Source organism: Oryx dammah, unplaced genomic scaffold, assembly GCF_014754425.2.
Source record: "Oryx dammah isolate SB20612 unplaced genomic scaffold, SCBI_Odam_1.1 HiC_scaffold_22, whole genome shotgun sequence".
NCBI lineage: Eukaryota > Metazoa > Chordata > Mammalia > Artiodactyla > Bovidae > Oryx > Oryx dammah.
Window position 1 is genome coordinate 11,971,010 of NW_024070206.1, and position 22,198 is coordinate 11,993,207.

Genomic DNA, 22,198 nt, shown 5'->3' on the forward strand with positions numbered 1-22,198 from the left:
GTCTCCTGCATTGCAGGTGGATTTTTTTTTTTTTTTACCATCTGAGCCACCAGGGAAGCCTGCAAGAATACTGGGATCCTGTTTCAAGGGATCTTCCCGTTCCAGGGGTTGAACTTGCATCTGCTGTGTCTCCTGCATTGACAGGTGGATTAAGCGTTGTCTCTCTAAAGCCCATTCTTCCAATTCAGTCTCCCTTTTGCCTGTCCTCCCAGTCACCAGAGTCTGACTCTTATAACCCCACGGACTGCAGCATGCCAGGGTCCCCTGGCTTTCATTATCTCTTGGAGTTTGTTCAAACTCTTGTCCATTGAGTCAGTGATGCCAATCACAGTCTTAGAATATAAGAATAGGAGACCTTTGATTTTGAGTGGTCTGTATACACCCAAAACAAAATTTTCATGATCTGCTTCCCTTTTCCCTTCAACAAATTGTGGATTCATTATATTAAACTCTGACCTTCCCCTCTGTTAAAAGGGGCAGTTTTCTAATAGAAAGTTTCTTAATATAAAATAATGTATAAATGTTTAAAGAAAAATATTCATATTGACCAAAATCATTTATTTTCATTATTCTCTTTTCTAAATTCATTTTCTCCACTCATTTTTTTAACCACAATTTCCACAAACAGTTGATGCCACAGCTCAACACAAAGACATTCCTTTAAACTAGCAGTCCCCAATCTTTTTGGCACCAGGGACCAGTTTCATGGAAGACAATTTTTTCACAGACCAGGTCGGGCAGGGTAGGGGAGGATGATTTTGGGATGATTCAAGTGTGATACATTCATTGTGCACTTTATTATTATTACATCAGCTCTACCTCAGATCATCAGGCATTAGATCCTGGAGACTGGGACCCCTGCTTTAAACCACGTGAACTATCCTCTAATTTCCTCAAAACAAGTGCCAGTGTTTTCCACTTTAAATTGCACCTCAGTATCAACTTTTTAAAGATAAATGAACCAAAGCCCCATGCTTGGAACACATTCTTTTTATCCTAACCTTTTAACTTCTCTCATTCGTTAAATAATCTCTTAGTTTAAAAACGAATACTCCACCATGACTATTTCAATATCCTCCCTACAAGGAAGCATTTTCTTTTATCTATGTATTTACTTGGCTACACCAGGTCTTAGTTGCAGCAGGCGGGCCTTCATTGTGTCACGTGGGATCTTTTGCTGTGGTACGCAGACTTTGTAGCTGTGGCACGTCGGTTCAGTAGTTGTGGCACATGGGCTTAGCTGCTCTGAGGTATCTCAGATCGTAGCTCCCCTATCAGGGATTGAACCCCCCTCCCCTGCACTGCAAGGTGGATTCTTAACCACTGAACCACCAGGGAAGTCCCCAAGAAAGCATTTTCTAAAGACCTTTCTACTGCACTGTTCCTCACAGCCATTTGTTCTTGGCAACAACAACAATTTAGAAAACCAAATAGCATCAAACAATTTTAATCACACAAAGCTGTCAACAAAGGAAATGACTGAGCGGCCAAAACAAAAAAACTAAAATGTCAGCCTCATTCCGAGTCTCAGATTTGTGAAACTGCCATATATTTTTCAAGGGGCAACTATGTATATGAACAGATGCTCAACATCATATGTTATCAGGAAACTGAAAATTAAAACAATGAGGTACATTATACTGACTAGAACAGCTAAAATAGAAAACAACGGACAAAACTAAATGCAGGCAAGGCTATGGAGCAACAGAACTCTTGTTCTGCTGGGAATGCAAAATGGTACAGCTACTTAGGGAAGACAGCATCACAGTTTCTCACAAAGCTAAACAGTTTTACCATATGATCCAGCCATCACACTCCTAGGTTTTACCCAAGTGAGCTGAAAACATGTCCATACAAAAACCTGCAGGTGAATGTTTACAGCAGCTTTAGTCATAACTGCCCCAAACTGGATGTAACCAAAATGCTGTTCCACAGATAAATGGATAAACAAACTACTACATCTACACAATGGAATATTCAGTTCAGTCGCTCAGTCGTGTCCGACTCTGCGACACCATGAATTGCAGCACGCCAGGCTTCCCTGTCCATCACCAACTCCCAGAGTTCACTCACATTCACGTCCATCGAGTCGGTGATGCCATCCAGCCATCTCATCCTCTGTCATCCCCTTCTCCTCCTGCCCCCAACCCCTCCCAGCATCAGAGTCAGCGATAAAAAGAAATGAGCTATCAAGTCACAAAAAGACACTAGAGAAATCTTAAATGTGTATTACTAAGTGAAAGAAGCCAGTCCAAAAAGGCAACAGTGTATAATTTCAACTGTATGACATTCTGGAAAAGGGAAAACTATAGAGACAATAAAAAGATGAGTGGCTGCCAGTTTCTCAGGGGAGAGATGAAATGGAGGAGCACAGGGTATTTTTAGGGCAGTGAAACTATTCTGTATGATATAACGGTGGGGACGTGACATCCCACATCTGACAAAATCCACAGACTACACAACACAAAGAATGAACCTTACTGCAAACTACAGACTTTAGTTAATATCTAGTTAACAGAAGCTAGACTGGTTTAGCAATAGTAACATTTACCGCACTAATGCAAGATGTCAGTAATAAGGGAAACTGTTTTCAGTTATGAGAACACTGTTGTCTGCTCAATTTTTCTGTAAACCTAAAAAAAAAAAATCTAGATGGACAACTCTCAGGCAAGTAAAATAACCATGTTCTCTGCCCCAGGGAGTCTCCTCCTAGGACTCCATCTCAAGGAAATAATAATAATAAAGGAATTACAAAATAGACCTGTGTAAAAGAAATTTCACTGTACCATTCTTCATAACAACACAGTCAACCCAAATATTTGATAAAGTCATGCTTAAATAGCTTATAGAGTAGCCACACCATAAAATATTATACAACTATTAACATCCAAGTTTTCGATGAGTTAATAATGGAAAAATGCTCAATAAAAAAAGTAAATTATATTCATAGAATAACTACACTGTTGTAATAACAATCAGAAACAACTTGTTATGTAAATTAAAATACAGAAGGAAATACTCTATCTTGTCTGAGTGGTGGAATTACGGATGAGTTATCAGTCTCACAACATGCATTATTTGTATAAGAAAATAAAAAGAAATGCAACAATATAAAGCCAAGATGTGAAGTTAAGCCCTGGAATTATAATAGGGATTTCCATAATTGATTCCCCATTAATGTCTTCTATGAAGAGCAATGGAGTCCTTATTGGGGGGAAGCATCTTGTCCCATTCACCCCTGTATTCTTCTCCTCAGTGACCCAGAGCCCAGAATAGAGCAGACTCAAACAAGTGTGTGGCACAAGTTAATGGACCAACGGAAATCAAACAGAGCTCTCTCCGTACTAATTTCCAAATCTATACAACATACTCCCTTTCCTTAAAACTGTAGCAAAACTGAGGCCATTTCTAAAATGTAACTGGATAAAAAATCTGTATCATAAAATGACCCTGAGAGGACTCTGGAACAAACTGATCCATCTCTAGATCTATGACTAGGTTTTACAACTAAATAAAAAACAAAATTTTAAGCATCTTCCACAAAAGATTCCTGCAGCATAATGTAAAACTATTTTAGAAAAGATCAGTACTGGAATACAGCATGTTACAAATAATATATTCAAGGTTTATGACAATCATGTATGCTGATTACTAAAGAGCTGAATGTTAAAATTTATCTCAAATACTTACGCAGGAATGCCATTAAACTCATCAGAAGTTATAAATGGCATTTCTTTAATACTTCTTTGTTCTTTGGGAGGCTTCTTTGTGGGTGCAGGTTCCTCAACTTTGACTGGTTCTTCAGGGTCAAGATCTGATCTGTTAACACTACAGAATAGAGACACACAATTGTCAGAATTCTGCGGCACAGGAGGAGGCTTCGCAACTGAAAATGACCAGTATTAAGCACGATCTTATAATTTTTCCATCTTGTTATAATTTTATAGGCAACATTTTCGTTTTCTATCCCTACTGCTAATGCTTTGAAGATTTGAATAGTGAAGGGATTTCCCCAGTGGTCCAGTGGTTAAGACTCCAAAGGCTTCAAATGAAGGGGGCACAAGTTCAATCCTGCTCAGGGAGCTGGGATCCCACATGCGCCATGGCGCAGACAAAAAAAAGGGTTTGTTTTTTTTTTGAATAGTGGAGAGAACACTGAAAATTAAGTTTCCAAATCTTCAGTAACATAATTACGTCATTTATGCACGCAAAACATGGTGCAAATAATACACATGCCTAACATCTTCATCTGTTATCTCACTGGCTCCTCGAAGTCAGTATGTGTGAAGCTGAATTTAACCTCTAAACTTCTCTTTCTGATTTCCCTATTTCTGGATGTGGAAATATCAATCATCTTATACTTCTAATTCACCCTACTGGTTGCTACTATCAGTCCTACCTGCTGCAGACTCATTTCAGCTGCCAGAAATGAACATGGGACCCTAGGGCCAGTTCTGCTGGCCTAGGGATACAGCTCCCTAGCCTGATACAGCTCCTTCTGCACTGGCAAACAGAGTCCAGGAACAGGCTATAGCTTCTAGGCTGTTTCACTGCCAGGGAAGGAAGAAACCCCCGTGCCAGCAGCAAGTCAGGTTGGCTTGACTTCTCCAAACAGAAAAGGGGATACAGGAAAGAAATGATCCAACCCAGGAGTATACAAAGGGAATTCCACAGACAGGGAGGTGAGATCCCAAGATGACAGCTGAGTACTAGACACAGACAGCAACCAGGCCTGACGGAGGCAGTGTGGCGAGGAGACGACCATGTGACAGGCTGTGAAGGTGAAGATGCCCAGTGCCTGGAGCATCATCCTTACATGAAACCTAACCTGAGACTCCACGCTGAGCCTAGTTGATTCTTACCTGTACTTGCCTGTTCTCAGGCCCTGCTGTGCGCATCAGCTAAAAATAACCTTTTCTGCCTATACAAAGGTTCTGTTGTGACCTGGCCCTGAAAGCTGAACCTAGGCCACAGTGAGTTTAGAAGAAAATCCCCCCTACTCCTTGGGCCACATTCTTGCTGGGTGTCCAGTGTCCAACCCAACAGACCTGGCAGATACCCTAAGAGGTCTTTTGTTCCTCCATTCATTCATGACCCTGCCCACTAATTTTCTCTTCCTTTTTTTTTTTTGCGGGGGTTGGGCGGGGTGGTGGTGCACCATACTGCTCAGCTTGTGGGGTCTTAGTTCCCTGACCAGGGATTGAATCTGGTCCATGGCAGTGAAAGCACCAAGTCCTAACCACTGGACTGCCAAGGAACTCCCTAATTTTCTCTTCTTGGAGGGAAATTCCAAGGTACCCTGGCATGCCAGGGACTCTGTTGAGCTTATTTCCTGGAGACCTTCAACTATCAGCAGCAACATGGCTCTTTTCCTACACAGCAAGATTCGTGCTCTCCTTTTAGTTTTCAAATTTAAGCAGTATATTGTTGGTGGAAACACATACGCAAAACTGTGATTATCACAAATGCCAGGGTGATTACCTCTTTGATAGAAGGAGAATCTGCAACAGAAGAAGTGTTGTAGGTACTGGCAGTGTCCTATTTCTTAATCTGACTGGTAGATTCACTGATGTTTATTATTCTCCTTTAATTTGCACTAATAATACTTCAATTAATTTTCTGTATATATGATCCATTTCAAAAGTTAAAACAGTTAAGTTAGTCGTGGTATATAAGGGGAGCCCCTTTTAGAAATACAATTTTGTAAATCAACTATACTTCAATAAAATTAAAAAAAAAGAAATACAATTTTGGTGGCAGAGGACTGGAGAGATGGCAGTGGAGAAATACTGGAAAGACAAAACACAAGTAACTCCCAAATCATAAAGACAAAAGATGATGAAAGATCTCATGAAGCCAGACAATGAGAGGGAGGGCAGAGGCAGACAAAACCCCGCAGAGGCCAAGGGGCTACCAAACAGACAGAGAGGCTGAAGACGCCCTGTTCCTGTCTAGTTGATGGGTAGGTGACAAGGAGATAGCCAATTTAGTCTCACATACGTAAACCTGGAGGAGAGAACAGCTCATTTGTGAGACTCCCAGCAAGCAGTTCAAACAGCTGAACCAGAGGCCATGTCAAGGCTGGAGTTGGACATCTGAGAGCATTAATAACGGTGTTAAGTAACAGTGTCTTAGGAGACACTTGTAACTTAAAGGAGGGCAGAGAAAAGGGGGGCAGCCTAGTCAAAGATGTAGGATGACATCTTTTAGGGGCTTCAGGAGAAAGGGCAGGCAAGAACATCTACTAGCAGTGAATAGACAGAGAGGCAGGACAGGAATTTCAGGGTAAAAATAGAGCTAAGCCTTTGTTCCTTGAGCTATTTTTAAGATAGGAGGCTCATTAAGTTTATTTTTACCCTAAGGCAGTGTTTCTCAAGGGTCAGGTGAGATTCCCCCACCACAATGTCTGAAGGCATTTTTCATTGTCACCACCTGGGTGGAGGGTGGGGGGGGAGGGTACAGGAGAGCTACTGATACTGGATTGGAAGAGAGCAGGGATGCTGCTAAATATGCTATTTTTTACAAAAAAGAACTATCCGACCTCAAACGTCAACAGAGCCAATGTTAACAAACTCTGCTCTGAGGGACTGATCCTTGGGAAAGAGGCACATTTTCCCTAGAGACAGTGGGATAAGAAAACTGGTAAAGATGAAGGAAAGATTATTTCTTGTGTAAGTGCAAACAAAACAAAACTGGATAATCACTAACAAAACTGCAAGTATATCGAAAAGCAAAAAAATCTAAACTGCTTGTTTTAATAGTTTTATAAGTCCAGAGAATAAAAATAATTATAAACACACTTACGAGTTCTGGGTAACTGTTACTTGAGGCAAATGGGGAGGGATGTTTTCTTTGAGATGCTCCACATCTTTATAATCTTCTTCAAGAGATTCAAAGAGTTCCTTTAAAAAAACAAAAAAGCTCACAAATAAGCATCTGTCCTGCCTATGTGTGTTTTAACATGTTAAAAAGAGCAGGAAAGACTAAATTCAACTACAATGATGCTGAGTGGAAGGGGTTAAAAAGCACTGAACTCTGCAATATTTAAAAGGAGCCCTTTGGTTTCTCAAGCTGACTTGGGATGGTGATACATTATTTTTCTCTACTGGATTTGTTCAGAGAACAATTGCTAGAATAACATTACAACAGGCAGGATTGACATTTATGTCTTTCTAAAATACTTCAACCTTGGGATGAAAGATTTATGTTTGTCATTCTGGTAAAAGGGCTTTTGTTGACTTAGCAAGCATTCCCCGGCACCAAATGATAACACATTCCTGGAATGCAAGGACGAGATATTGCTTAGGAAGGTTTTGTATATTCTAGCTTAATGAAAATTTCTACTTGATCATAACTGCCTTCATTTTGTGTTGTCTTTATTTAACTTTCCCAAGAATCTGAGGTTATGAACTCATGGAAATTCAATAAGAAAAAATACTCTGTACCTTTGGATCCCTGTCATCTGATTTTCAGTCATCATGTAAACAAAAATTCCAAATAGGCTTTAATCCTGAGTTGGACCTTCTCTAAACCCACACCTAACCCTGGGTCTTATTGGGCAAGGTAGAAATGTAACCATTATTGGTTTGTTTTGAATTTGTATGACATCTTTCTTTTAAAGACCTGGATCATGTTCAGAGATACTGATCTCATTTCAACCAACAGCAGGATAGGCATAATCATGTACAGTCCTACAGAAAATCCCCTGAAAAATCTTTATAGACACTGAGGATTATAACGCTTGAAAAGAACTATAGAAGCCACCTTGATCAATCCAACTGAACATATCAGTGGCTCTAAGAGCACGAGATAATTATGATATAGATTCTTTTCCCATCCTATCAGAAGCATTTTTATTAGGTAAAGGCTTATTTAGAACAAAATGTGTGTGTGAATGAGGCTCGTTTTTTTTAACCTGAGAATCTTTACACTACAATCTGTACAAACAGAGAAAGAAATGCACAATAGAAGGGACCCAAGAAATACTTCAGTATGACCCATTACTTTTCAATTAAGGGCACTGAGACTCCAAGAGGAAAAATGACTTTCTTAGGGTGGCAGAACATGCTGGGGGAGCCATGGTGGGAAAGCATGTCTCCTCAACCCAGGGCAGGCACTCCTCCCACACCACACTCCCAGGAGACCATTTATTTAAATTAAACCTCCCAAGAATTATTTAGGAAATATTCCCTTTTTAGTAAATAAACTGGCTACCAGCATGGAGAAAGAAATACCTCTGGAACTCTGGAGTCCTTTACACTGGGAAAAGAAAATACAAATAGTACTCTTTACTGTTAATAATCAAAGCTAACAACATTATAAACATAAAGAATCCTTACGAATTCCCTGGTGATTAGGTGTTTATATTAACTGCCTTTTTTATTTTGTTTCATCTCTAGAAAAACCATTACCTTGAGGGAACTGTTGGTTTGTTCTTGATACTGAATTTCCAATTCCAATTTATTTAGAAGTTCATTTACTACAATGATCTCATCTCCTATTTTATTTAAAATGGTCTTCAAGGTAGGTTCTTTCCCTATTAATAAACAAAGATAAAATGGAAAATAAAACACAGAAAACCATAAAACCTACATGTAACCAAGGGAACTCCTGGAACAGAGCCTTACCCTAAACGGACACTGAGGAAAGAACAATGTTTCAGCCCCTAGGACTTGTCTCCATGAATAATCTTAAGAATCTGTTACTAAGTAATATGAAAAAAAGGAAGGAGGAGGTAAATACAAAGTATCCCCTGAATCTTTTGTTTTTGGAAAATTCTTCCACTATAATAAAGCACTTAGAAATGCTAGATAAAATAAATACCCTTTTGCATGCATAGTTGAGCTCTTAGGAGAAAAAAGGTAAATCTCCATGAGTTTCAACTTGAAGAAAGAATCACAGACCAGATAGAATGTACGAGCTGATGCTGCAGTAGCCCTAATGAGGGGGGTGGGGGGCATACAGAAGCAGGACTCAAGGTGCAGAGAAATGCAGGAGAAAGGAGGTTGTCAACCTCAGCAACCTAATAAATTTGGTTTTAATGGGGATAAGAGTCCCGGCTTTGGGCCTTCAAAGCACAGGATGCTGGAAGTGAGAATCCCGAAGGAGGCCAGAACTCTCTTCATGGGATATATCCTGTGAATGTGTAAACCTGAAAAATTCTAATCACTGGCCAGAAAGATAAGCTTACATTCTGGACTGGCCTGCAAGTGTCTGGGGGAGGTAGGGGAGAGTAGCCTGCTCTCAAGTTCCCAACCCCACCGCCAGGCCCCTCTCCCCAGCTTCATAGATACAAGGATGGGAAAACCAGAGAAACTTCCTCCTTAGAAATAAAAGAAGTGAAAAAAAAAATTTTTTTAAGGGCACCTCAAAAGCACAAAAGGGAAAACCATCCTCATAACCAAATATTTTCCATCTTCTCTTCTAACAACCAAATCATGAAATATGCCTAAGTGAAAACAAAGTGTGACCACACTGGAGATTACAGATGCAGAGTGAAATGGCTAGAGTTTCTAGGCCTGCAGTCAGAGACACCAGCACTTGCCCTCAGAGAATTAATGAGAATCAAGAAAGTACATAGAAGAGGGGTGGGCACTCTGCTTGCAACCTAGTAAGGCACTCAGTAAAGGCAAGCTGTTACAAATCAACAATCTAATAAAGCATTTGACCAAAGGTTCATAACAGCTGAAAGAAATGAACAAATAAACGAGAGTACTGATGTCTCTGCTGAAACAGTTAGTCGGATATACTGGTATCTCAAATAACCCAGTCACCTAAATTTTAGGGCCTTGTTTGCTGATCTGTAGTAAAATAAGTGCACTAAGTAAATTCACTACTTTTGATAGTAGCGATCTAGTAAATTATAGCAGCCAACGTGGCAAACACATTACTGGGCTTTCCTGAAGAAGCTGCGGAACCGAACAGACAAATTATTCTCCCCACGTACAAACGACAGTTACCCAGTGTGTAGTAACCTAACAGGTCAGACTGCTTCTGCCAGGCCTCATGCTTCAGTGGGGCCATTTGAATTCAAGGTTGGATAGTTTTATAATCTCTAAGTTATATTTATCCAAGAGTAATCACACTCAGAAAGAAAATCTAAAGACTACTTATTAAATATTTAAATGTCCTTTTTAGATTATTCAATAAAAATGGCATAGAAATAGACAAGTACTATACTGGGAATCAGGACACAAAAGCTGTAGTCCCAACTGACCACTGATAAGCAGGAGAACCTGGGCAAGTCGCCTGACTTCTAGAGCCTCGGTGTCCTCATATGACACTGGGGGCTACAGAAGAACTTACAGTTGCTTCAGCTTTAACTTTCTACAGAATACATAGCCACCAACTGTAAACTGGATGAGTCTCTTTATTAGTGGTTTTTGACAAGGGAGGGAGAATATGCAAGTCTCAGAAGGACATGTATAGTTTGAAAGGACATTCCAACAGTATAATTTCATTTTTGAATTTTTAAAAAAATATCCATTCAAAATACAATAAAAGTTCAACAGGATCTCCCCTGCAAATGGAATTCTGCCTATCAAATCTTTAGTTCTCCTAGATAAGGCTGGAGAGCACATCGTTTTTGTAAATGATATTTTTCCAGGATCCCGTTTCTCTGCACTTCAAACTAGTTTGGAAGATGGTCACAACCTCCAAGTTTCTGGATGTTTGAATAATTTATTTCATTTTCAATTAGCTGTTTCCTAGTGATATATATTGATAATATTGATATATATTGATAACCTTCCTTATCAAAGCAGTCTGCAATATGATTTATGGGATACTCTATCTCTATGGATGTTTTCCATGTCTGGTTTTTTCCTTATCTTTTAGTATCTCTGCTTAGTTCTAGAATCAGGAACTCAACATAACCTTAAAATCTTACTACTCAGCCTTGTGTGTCTCAGAAAAATATAAATAAATAAATGTAATTATTAGCTAGTTCATTGTTCAATGTGATTTACACTTTAGTATCCTCTGCAATATTCAAAATACAGATAGCAGATTGCTTTAAAAATCACTATTCAAGGCTGGTCCGAAGGTAGTGAGTTATCTCAATTGATTGTTCACAGTCAGTTACAGATCGAACTCCTCGTTCTACTCTTCCCCCCTTCTCACTACTGCACTTGACTAGTCTTAAAAAAAAAAAAAAAAAAAAATAATAATAATAATAAAAATCACTATTCAAAACTGAAAATTACCTAAGATACAGTCACTTATCCACACATAAGATATCAAAGTGGGACAATAACCAAAATGTATTTTCAATGTACAAAGTCAGTGGAATCTGTTTTACTTACCACAGTTCCTCAATGACAGAGTTTTTTTAATATTGCCAATCTTTTCATTAATATGAGAGCATAACTGTTCCAGATCTGAGGCCATTCTTTAAGCCTCTGAAGAAAAAAAAATATATAAACACATTTACCAAAAAAAACACACCAAATTTCTGTTCACTTTCAAAACCTAAGAATGATAAATATCCAGTAAGTCACATCTCCTGGAAAACAAAGTACCAAAACTCATGAGCAATATCTTTCAATTCTATAAAATTCAGTTTCTAACCAAGGAGATCAAACCAGTCAATCCTAAAGGAAATCAATCCTGAATATTCATTGGAGGGATTGATGCTGAAGTTCCAATACTTTGGCCATCTGATGCAAAGAGCGACTCACTGGAAAAGACCCTGTTGATGGGAAAGATTGAAGGCAGGAGAAGGGGACGACAGAGGATGAGATGGTTGGATGGCATCACTGACTCAATGGACATGCGTTTGAGCAAGCTCTGGGAGATGGAGGATAGGGAACCCTGGCAGTGCTGCAGTTCATGGGGTTGCAAAGAGACACGACTCAGTGACTGAACCACCACCACCAATGTCCAGTAATGACCCGTCTTAGAGCTCTCTATAGGCAGTTCAATCGCTCAGTCGTGTCCGACTCTCTGCCACCCCATGAATCGCAGCATGTCAGGCCTCCCTGTCCATCACCAACTCCCAGACTTCACTCAAACTCATGTCCATCCAGTCGGTGATGTCATCCAGCCATCTCATCCTCTGTCGTCCCCTTCTCCTCCTGCCCCCAATCTCTCCCAGCATCAGAATCTTTTCCAATGAGTCAACTCTTCCGCATGAGGTGGCCAAACTTTAGCATCAGTCCTTCCAAAGAACACCCAGGATTGATCTCCTTTAGAATGGACTGATTGGATCTTCCTGCAGTCCAAGGGACTATCAAGAGTGTTCTCCAACACCACAGTTCAAAAGCATCAATTTTTCGGCGCTCAGGTTTCTTCACAGTCCACCTTTCACATCCATACATGGCCACTGGAAAAACCATAGTCTTTCTATAGTCAGTGCATCCCAAAGCAAGGTACAGAAGACAAGACTGTGTCATTTCCTCAGAGATTCAGGCGGACAAATATGCTATTTATACAGAAAGACAACATCAGTATTTTCTCTGAAAACGTAAATACCCGAGAATTTTAAGGAAAAACACAGGAAGTTCAAAGAAACGGGTCCAGGAAAGCATTTCTCCTATGCTGTGGGGACTGGGGCTTTACTATTGGGGTCGGTAAGGAGGCGGACCCAGGAGGAGGAAATGGCAACCCCCTCCAGCATTCTTGCCGGGAAAAATCCCATGACTGAGAAGCCTGGCTCTTCTATGGGGTCGCAAAGAGTCGGCCACGACTGAGCAGAGCAAAGCCCACAAGGAGACGGAAGGGGAGGAAGGAAAGAAATCAGGTACTGTTCGTTCACTTCAAGGGAGGTGAAAGAAAGTGAAAAAAGAAAGTGAAGTCGCTCAGTCGTGTCCGACTCTCTGTGACCCCATGGACTATATATATAGCCCACCAGGCTCCTCCGTCCATGGGATTCTCCAGGCAGGAATACTGGAGTGGGGTTGCCATGTCCTCCTCCAGGGGACCGATCCAGGGTTTGAACCCGTGTCTCCCGCATTGCGGGCAGACGCTTTAAGCCCGAGGGTAGGTGAGAAGGTCTAAATAAAGCCTCCACTCTGGCTAACGCGGCTAAGGCCCGCTCCTCATCCCGGCCCGCGCCGCTCCGACCCCCCGCCCCGCCTAAACAATGCCCGCTTCCGAAGGGGGGATCAACACCAGACTCTAACCTCGTGAGGGTCCGGGAGCAAAGCGCCCACTCAGTGGGGTCGCGAGGCGCCGAGAACTGCCCCCTCCCCCACCCAATCTCGGTCGGAAGCGTAGGGTCTCGAGACCTGGCTCCGGGAGCAAAACTCAAACTGCCCGCTGCTACTCGGTGCCGCGCAAGCGCACAGCCACACTCCCGCCCTAGGCGCCGCGCAGGCGCACAGCCGCACTCCCGGAAGGCTGCTCGGCGGGCTCACGCTTTTTCGCGTTCATCCGGGGCCACAGCCGGGCGGGGCCGGGGCGGGGCCCGGGCTGGGGGCGGGGCCGATCTGGGGAAAAGGCGGGGCCGGATTGGCTCCGGCGCCGAAGACTACCAACATACTTAGCACTCCGACTCCGCGTTGTAACAAACAGGTGATCTCAGTCGGTCACCGAATCCTGACCGTCCCCCCAGCCAGGGCCCAGCGCTCGGGGGATCAAATCGCGAGCTTCAGCACTGGATCACCAAATTGGTCGCACATTAGAATCACCAGGGCAGCTTTTACAAATTCCAGCGGCCAAGCTGTACCCTCAATCAATGAATTCAGACACTGTAAGTGGGGTCCAAACCTTAACATTTTTAAAAGCACACCAGGTACTTCCAAAAAGCAGCCAAGTTAGTGAGCTATAAGATTGAGAGATCCTCCCTTTCGTGGAGTTAACAAACTCTGTAAGGGCAAATGCAAATTTTAAAAAAAAGTTTAATTCTCTGAATAAAAGAGGAAAAGTTGCCCAGGGCTGGTGTGGCAGCTACACAGTCATCATGGACCCAAGTTCTGTCTATCTTTTCCACCCATCCCGATGGCATCATGCATTCTGGTGTGAAGTTTTCCTGTGATGCAAAATAATTGTCAGTACCTTTCTCAGTTCTTTGAGAAAGAACTAGCTGAAGCAGCACCTTTAAAGAGTATTCCTGGAAACCACACCTAATGAGTTCTATCTGCTTTCCATCGGTCACTCACATCTACAAGGGAGACTAGAAAAAAATAAAATCATTGAAATTAAAAAAAAAAATCTGGACAGTTACATTGCATCCTCAACAATAAAGGGGTTCTTTTTGTAAGTGAGAAGGAGAACAGAGATTCTGGGGGCAGTGAACAGCTGCCTTGGCCATTTCTACTTATTATTCTCTAAAAGTCTTTTATTATTGAAAAATGTGAACATATACAATTAGGAGAGTACAATGAACCCCATGCTCAACCCATCATTGGGTTTTGACCACTATTAATTTATAGCAAATATTGTTTCAGCTATACTTCATCTCCTCCCACCTCTTGCCTCCCAGAATATTTTGAAACATATCTCAAATGTATTTTTTCACCTAAAAACATTTCCATGTTTATCTTCTAAAGATAGAAAGTTTTAAAAAAGTGTTTATTTTTAAAAACTGTTGGTTTTTTAAAGTAGAATTCAAACAAGATTTACAAATTGTTGTTTGGTTGATACATTTCTTAAATCTCTTTTGATTGGGACACACCTTATTTAGAGCTAAAATCCTATAGCAGGATCAAAGCCTTTCATTGTAGGGCTAAATGTACAGCTTAGAATATCAACTCTACAAAAAATAACATAATAAGAGAAATTCACCCTGCAGCATCAAGGGCAAACATTATCAGATTATTTCCCATGAAAAAAATGAAGAAGAAGACAGCTTAAAAGCACTGAATACAAGAGAAAGGGGAAACGTGGGGAAAAAATACAGAAATGAGCAATTGGATCATACTATCTACTTCTGATTTCTCTCTGGGACTTGGCAGGACTCCTTCAGCTGCAATGACAGAAACTCAATCCAAACTGACTTAGGCAAGAAAAAGATTTTATTTGGCTTATAAAATTGTAAAGTGTGTGTGTGTGTGTGTGTTTAGTTACAGCTGAACCCAGGTACTCATACCTTTAGGAAACCACTCCATCTCTCAGTTATGTGTTCCTCTGTGTTGGTTCCATTCTCAGGCAGCCTGTTTCCTATGATGACCACTGGTATCTCCAGATTTATACCCTAATGGGTTAGCAGTTCTCGCTTTCCTAAGAGATCTAGCAAAAACCCCAGGACTGAATCTCATCAGCCTGACTTGGGTTATCTACTCACTCCTGAGTCAGTCTATTTGAAATGGCCTGATTCACTAGACAGCCTGGAGTTGGAAGCCAGGATAGCCTTACCCTACAGAGTCTCAGAGTAGGACAGAGGTAATTTCTCAAAGGAAAATCTAGCAACGTTTATGAGACAATGGGGACAGGGAGATATAAAACAAAACAAAAACCTGTCTTCTTCAGAGTTATGACCACATATATCCAAGAGGAAAAAAAGATGGAAAGAGCAAGATGTAACAAATTGCTGGACTGTTCCTTGCAAGAAATATGAGCAAAAGTAATGTGAACTCTCGTCTTCAGAGGAAAATAATAACAATAACATCAGTTAACATTTATGGGGTACTTATTCTAATTCACCCCACTCCAGTACTCTTGCCTGGAAAATCCCATGGACGGAGGAGCCTGGTAGGCTGCAGTCCATGGACACGACTGAGCGACTTCACTTTCACTTTTATTCTAATTCAGGCATTTTACATATGTTATCCTATTTAATCTTTGTAATAAATGTATGAATACTTATATTATGATCTTCACTTTACAGATGAGGAAACAGAGGCTTATAATTAAGTAACTTGCCCAAGTCAATAGATGGCAAAATGGGACCCTGACCTCAGAATTGGTCCTCTTTCCCATGATGCTCTGCTGCTCCCCAGGAGCCAGGGGTCATTTGCTCCCATGTTTTGTGTTTCTGAACCTATAGACTTCCATCATCATTTAATTCCCTCCTGACATATCACCCCATGAACAATTTTAAATTAGTTATGAATTCCAAGCTTTTCATACCTAATTGACTCTAACAGAAAAGACTTTACTTGTATGTCTTGTACTTCTCTCTTTCTCCTGCAGTTAAGTGTCACGCTTAACCTCCTGCTGCTGCTGCTAAGTCGCTTCAGTCGTGTCCAGCTCTGTGCGACCCCATAGACGGTAGCCCACCAGGCTCCCCCGTCCCTGGGATTCTCCAGGCAAGAACACTGGAGTGGGTTGCCATTTCCTTCTCCAGTGCATGAAAGTGAGAAGTGAAAGTGAAGTCGCTCAGTCGTGTCCGACTCTTAGCGACCCCATGGACTGCAGCCCACCAGGTTCCTCCATCCATGGGATTTTCCAGGCAAGAGTACTGGAGTGGAGTGCCATTGCTTAACCTCCAGATGTCCCTAAATCAGAATTAATGAAAGTCTTCACTATAGAATAAAGATCACAGATTTCTTTAAGCAATAGAACTCTGCATTTCTAGGCAGCTTGGGAAATACTTATTCCAGTGACTAGCGACCAATTGGTCCAGTAAGTTTGGGGACAGGTTCATAACTTTCTGCTGATGGGTCTTCCTTTCAGAAGAGGGAATGCCCACTGTAACAGGCGGGCTGTGTTCTGAGACGCCTCACGGATCACGCAGGATAGTCTGACCTTTTAAGGAGTTATTACACCCGAGGCAGATTACGTTTTTACATTTCCTACTAAACTACATTCCTTTGACTTCCCTTTGGTATTTATTTACCTATCTATGGCTGCCCACCATGGCTTGCAGGATCTTAGTTCCCCAATTAAGGACTGAATCCTGGGCCCACGGTGACCCCACAGACGGCAGCCCACCAGGCTCCACCGTCCCTGGCATTCTCCAGGCAAGAACACTGGAGTGGGTAACCATTTCCTTCTCCAATGCATGAAAGTGAAAAGTGAAAGTGAAGTCTCTCAGTCGTGTCCAACTCTTCATGACCCCATGGACTGCAGCCTACCAGGCTCCTCTGTCCATGGGATTTTCCAGGCAAGAGTGCTGGAGTGGGTTGCCATTGCCTTCTCTGAACTTTGAATATAAAGAGTTCTTTAAGCATTAAGGTGATAAGCAAATTGACTACAAGAAAGGAAAATGTCAGGGTGCGCTTAACTTTTTACATTTTATCATTCAATATCCTGGCAAGAATCAGAAGGAAAAGGCGAATTGGATAACTGGAGGAGAATTAATAAAAAGCGCTGTCCACAATGTGCAGTCAGATTATAGAAGGTAACAAATGATGGTGAGTTTCCCTGGGGTTCACAACCTCGAGGACCAGTTAGTACCTCTAAGCACAAAGACTAACGGTCATGTGAGCCTGGGGTGGCAGCGGTATGGAGGGGTGACCTGGCAGGAGCTGTGGCCTCTGGTTAGGTTCAGAGCATCCCTGTGCAGCAGGAAGGAAGCTGAGAGAGTAAGTACCTGCTTCCCCTCTCCTCCTACCTGTGGATCTTCCCACTGCCATTGACTACATCCATCCTAAAGTCAGAAGGCAAAGGAAACTCTTGAAGCAGTTCATATAGTCAGGTCACCTGCTCCAGGGCTGGATGGAAAACCATGGAGAGTGGATACTGAGGGGCAAGCAGAAGGCAGCCAGGACACGCAGTTAGATTATGGCACTCACATACTGACACGCTTTGTGAATTTCATAAAATATTTCTTAGAACAGGCATCAATATTTACATATAAATATTTGAAATCAACTACTATAATAAGTTACATAATTGTTTATTTTATTTGACAGATGCTCTTCCCAAAGCTTTTAAAACACTTAATAGATACTATTATATTGATACTTACAAAGTGAGCAATGGTCCAGTTCTTGAACTGGAGAAGAGTAAGGCTTGCCAAATTTTCCAGGATCAATTAATTGTGGAAATAGCTGCCAGTCAGATCTCATAATAGGTCAAATGAAAGCCAAAAAAGATGTTTGGGTATCATTTATATCAAGGTGTTCATTTTGCTGAATACGTTCTCATTTCCTGGCACTAAGGTGTTTTTCTTGCTTACCTTCTGAAAGTTCTTTTCCTTAAGAAAAACTTAGCAATGAAAAGGAAAACACAGTTAGAATTTCATTTTATTAACTGTCATTATGATGTCCAAGTCTATATTATGAAGTAATTTCCATGTTTTGGATAACTTCTGTCTGTGTGGATGCAACCAAACACACTGAAGTACATTTGGTATAGCAGGTATGTTTACAAATCTTGTGGAAGCTTTGTGCATGCATGCTAAGTCACTTTAGTCATGTCCGATTCTTTGTGGGTTGCCATAATCCTGGAGATCTTCCTGACCCAGGGATCGAACCCACGTCTCTTGTGTCTCCTGCATTGGCAGGTGGGTTCTTTACCACTAGTACCACCTGGAAGCCCATGTAAGCCTTATTTAAAGCTAAATTAATAATAGTTCATGGCTTCCCTGGCGGCTCAGTGGTAAAGAATCTGCCTGCAATGTGGGAGACCCAGGCTTGATCCCTGGATGGGGAAGATCCCCTGGAGGAGGAAGTAGCAACCCACTCCAGTATTCTTGCCTGGAGAATTCCATGGACAGAGGAGTCTGCCAGGCTCCATGGGGTTGCAAAGAGTTGGACACGACTGAGCAACTGATACTTTCATGCATTTCAAAGGTGCTTTTAATAAATTGCAAGATTTTCCATCATTGCCTCAAAGATTTATCAGAAATCAGAACACATTTAGTATTTACTGTATCCCCCCAAACCTCCAGATAAACTTTCTGGATAATCTAGAAAATGGTCAGATTGCATCAGAAATCTCTCACGATGCACCATGATACTGTTGTAGGAGAGTCAACAAACCCAAGCCCAGCACCTTTACCCTCTCAGTTACTATTGATGTTTGAGACCCTGAGGCCTTCAGGAATTTGAGCCATAGTTGAAGGCTCCCCGCCGCGTTCACAGTGAGCAACACAATCCGGCCAGCGCACGTGTGCCTGCGTCATGCCAGCGCCTGGGGCAAAGCTCAGCCCTCCACCATCCGCGGCTTAGCTGTTGTGCACATTCTGCAATCAAGTGGCTCTGCTCCCCTTCCCCACATACCAGTGAAGGTGCTCCCAGGACCTCATTAGCCCAGACTTTCCTCTTGGCCTTTCCCCTCGTATCCAGCATAGGTCCCTCTACCACACCCTTCACCTCAATGCCTGGGCCTAGCTGTTCACCTCCCCTCCCTACCCCTGAAGTCAGAAGGCAAAGGAAACCCTTGAAGCAGTTCATATAGGTCAGGCCATCTGGCTCCAGGGCCGAATGGAAATCCATGGAGAGTGGGTATTGAGGGGCAGGCAGAAGGGAGCCAGGACATATGGTTACATTTTGGCGCTCGCTTATGCATTTCCGCACTATTCACCCCATTGTTTGTCTGGCCCAGATCTCTTCACCATCAATATGCTCCATGAATCTTGCCCTGCTGTTGTCCTGCCCCTTCTATTCTACCCTGAATCCCAGCCATCCACAGCAGCTTTGGGTGTGGTAACAGCATTCTCCTTCCCATCATTCGACTCACACTTGCAATTGGTTACAAAAGTAGATTCAGAACAGTGATTCGGCCAACCGGAGGGCAGCCAAGTCAGGGAGGCAGGGACGAGGTCAGGAGTGAGTGTGGTGATCGAGATGGATCTCCAGGCTGCCCTGCTGAAATGCTGAAGTTGATGCCCAAGTCCACCCTCGACCTGGGCCCTGCCTGCCCCTCAGCTTCATCTCCCAGCACCTCTTGCTCGTAGGGACGCACCTGGGCCCCGGGGCATGGCCCCTTGCCAAGACATGCACAGACCCTGCCCCTCCCTGTGGTTCATCCCCTCTGTGTCTTTGCTCACAATGGCCTGTCTACATTCCTCTTTATTTTCCACATCAATCATTTTTACTCATTTTTTAAAAACTCAACCAAATCAAAGTTTTACCTAAAATACGGTATATTTTTTGCCTTCTTCAAAGACAGTCTTCCTCTTTATTGAAATGCTGGTTGGAAGGCTCCCATGCCATATGGCCACTAGATGGCAGGGCAGCACCATTCACAGAAACTCAGGCCCCTGTGGCCACAGATGTGCAGTACACCTGCTCTTAAAGTTGATGAAATTAAACTTCAATATCTCTTTTGTTAAGTTTCCCCGGTGGCTCAGACGGTAAACGCATATGCTCGCAATGCGGGAGACCCGGGTTCAATCCCTGGGTTTGGAAGAGCCCCTGGAGAAGGAAATGGCAACCCACTCCAGTACTCTTGCCTGGAAAATTCCATGGATGGAGGAGCTTCATAGGCTACAGTCCATGGGGTCGCAAAGGTGGGACACGACTGAGTAAGGGCTTCCCAGGCGGCTCGATGGTAAAGACCACCTGCCAATGCAGGAGGTACAGGTTCGATCCCTGAGTTGGGAAGATTCCCTGGAGGAGGAAATGACAATCCATTTCAGTATTCTCACAGGGGAAATCCCCTTGGACAGAGGAGCCTGGTGGGCTACAGTCCATGGGGTCAGAAAGAGTCGCACATGACTGAGCATGCCCGCATCACCTTCTTTGCTAGCACTTGTTTTTTCTGTTGTAAAAGAAGCACATGTTTTTAATTGAAAATTTGAACACAGGAAAGGACAAAGAATAAAATGAAAATGCTCATTATTCCACCTGTCAGAAATAAACATAAGGTCCAGGTGCTGCTCCTAGAGTAACAGGGGTAAACGTGGACCATTTCCAGTATTCTCTGTAAATATCCCCTGCTCAGAGTTTTCTCTTCCCTCACTCACTATGAGTTTCACCCATACCTAACCATAATCCCAACTCCAACCCAACCTTAACCCCCAAAACACAATCTCCCCTTTAAATGTATAATGGCTATTTTAAAAAATTTGTTAGCACTCTTAGATGAAAAGCTACGTTCAACATTCACAATGTCCACTATGGAAATCAAATCTTATGACAACCGCAGCACCGGGTAACGATCGTTGCAAAATTGATAACCTGATGTTTTTTAAATACGGGTAAAGAACTGACATCTGAAAAAATGTCACAGAGAAATTAGACTTTGGTGAAATGTCTGTTCAAATCTGTTGCCTGTAGGGCTTCTCTGGTGGTCTGGCAGTCCGCTGGTTAAGAATCCACCTTGCAGTGCAGGGGACGCTAGTTCAATCCCTGGTCTGGGAAGATCTCATACAATGCGGGCCAACTAGGCCCGAGCACCACAGCTCCCGAGCCCGAGGGCCTAGAGCCTGTGGAGCACAGGCTCTCCACACCCAGAGAAGCCCCCGCAATGAGAAGCCCCTGCACCACAACTAGAGAGTGGAGCCTGTGTGCCGTAACTAGAGAAAGCCCACACACATCAACGAACGCCCAGCACAGCCAAAAAAAAAAAAAAGTGTTGCTTATATTTTAAGATTGGATTGTTTAGTTTTTCTTATTATTGAGTTTTGAAAGTTCCTATACATTTTAGATAGATGTCCTTTGTTGGATATGTTTTGCTCATATATATTTTCCCAGCTTTTGTCTTGCCTTTTCATTCTCTGAACCGTATCGTTCACAGAGCAAACGTTTTTAATTTTTATGAATTCCAGCTTACTTATTTTTTATTTAATGGCTCACACTTGATGTCATGTCTAGGAACTGTTCGCTGAACTGCAGGTCATGAAGACTTTTCTCCCATGTTTCTCCTGCTTTCTCTAGAAGCTTTATAGTTCCATGTTTTACATTCAAATGTATGGTAAATTTTCAGTAACTTTTTGTATACAATGTGAGGTTGGGGTTGGAGTTCTCTCACTGTCTACAGGTGGGTGTCCAATTGTTCCAACATTATTTGTTGAAAATACTGTCTTTTCTCCATTAAACTGTGTTTGTAACTTTGCAAAAAGTCAATTGGTCATATCTGAGTGAATCTATTTCTGGACTTTCTATTCTGTTGCATGATGCCTATCCCTTCACTAATACCATACTGCCTTGATCACCGAAGTTTCATAGTTTAAAGTGAAGTTGTGTGAAGCCACCAAATTTCTTCTTCTTTTAAAAATTATTTTAGGTATTCTAGTTCCTAAATTTCTATAAAAATTTAAAATCAATTTGTGTATATATACACTGAAAATTCTGCTGATATTCTGAATGGAATTGTGTAAAGTCTGTCATTCAACTTTGGAATGCTGCTGCTGCTGCTAAGTCGCTTCAGTCATGTCCGACTCTGTGCACCCCCACAGATGGCAGCCCACCAGGCTCCCCTGTCCCTG

The 22,198-nt window shown here is 42.2% G+C and overlaps 1 protein-coding gene and 1 long non-coding RNA gene across 4 annotated transcripts in view; one reads left to right on the plus strand and one right to left on the minus strand.

Moving 5' to 3' along the window:
* Positions 1-22,198, minus strand: part of SKA1 (spindle and kinetochore associated complex subunit 1) — a 30,753-nt gene that overhangs the window by 2,760 nt on the left and 5,795 nt on the right. Inside the window, exons 1-5 of one of the 3 annotated variants that reach the window (XM_040264466.1) lie at positions 13,122-13,350; positions 11,304-11,399; positions 8,412-8,536; positions 6,805-6,902; positions 3,691-3,828 (exon numbers count right to left, since the gene is read on the minus strand). In XM_040264466.1, the coding sequence (XP_040120400.1) occupies positions 3,691-3,828; positions 6,805-6,902; positions 8,412-8,536; positions 11,304-11,388 (446 nt within the window). In that variant the 5' untranslated portion in view covers positions 11,389-11,399; positions 13,122-13,350. Of the gene's footprint in view, positions 1-3,690; positions 3,829-6,804; positions 6,903-8,411; positions 8,537-11,303; positions 11,539-13,121; positions 13,351-22,198 lie in introns of those variants that run through there. The other 2 variants (XM_040264468.1, XM_040264467.1) reach the window with 2 other exon arrangements.
* On the plus strand, positions 795-17,885 carry LOC120880986. The gene is made up of 3 exons (XR_005725172.1): positions 795-872; positions 2,326-2,329; positions 17,874-17,885. It is a non-coding gene; the product is annotated as an uncharacterized LOC120880986 (long non-coding RNA).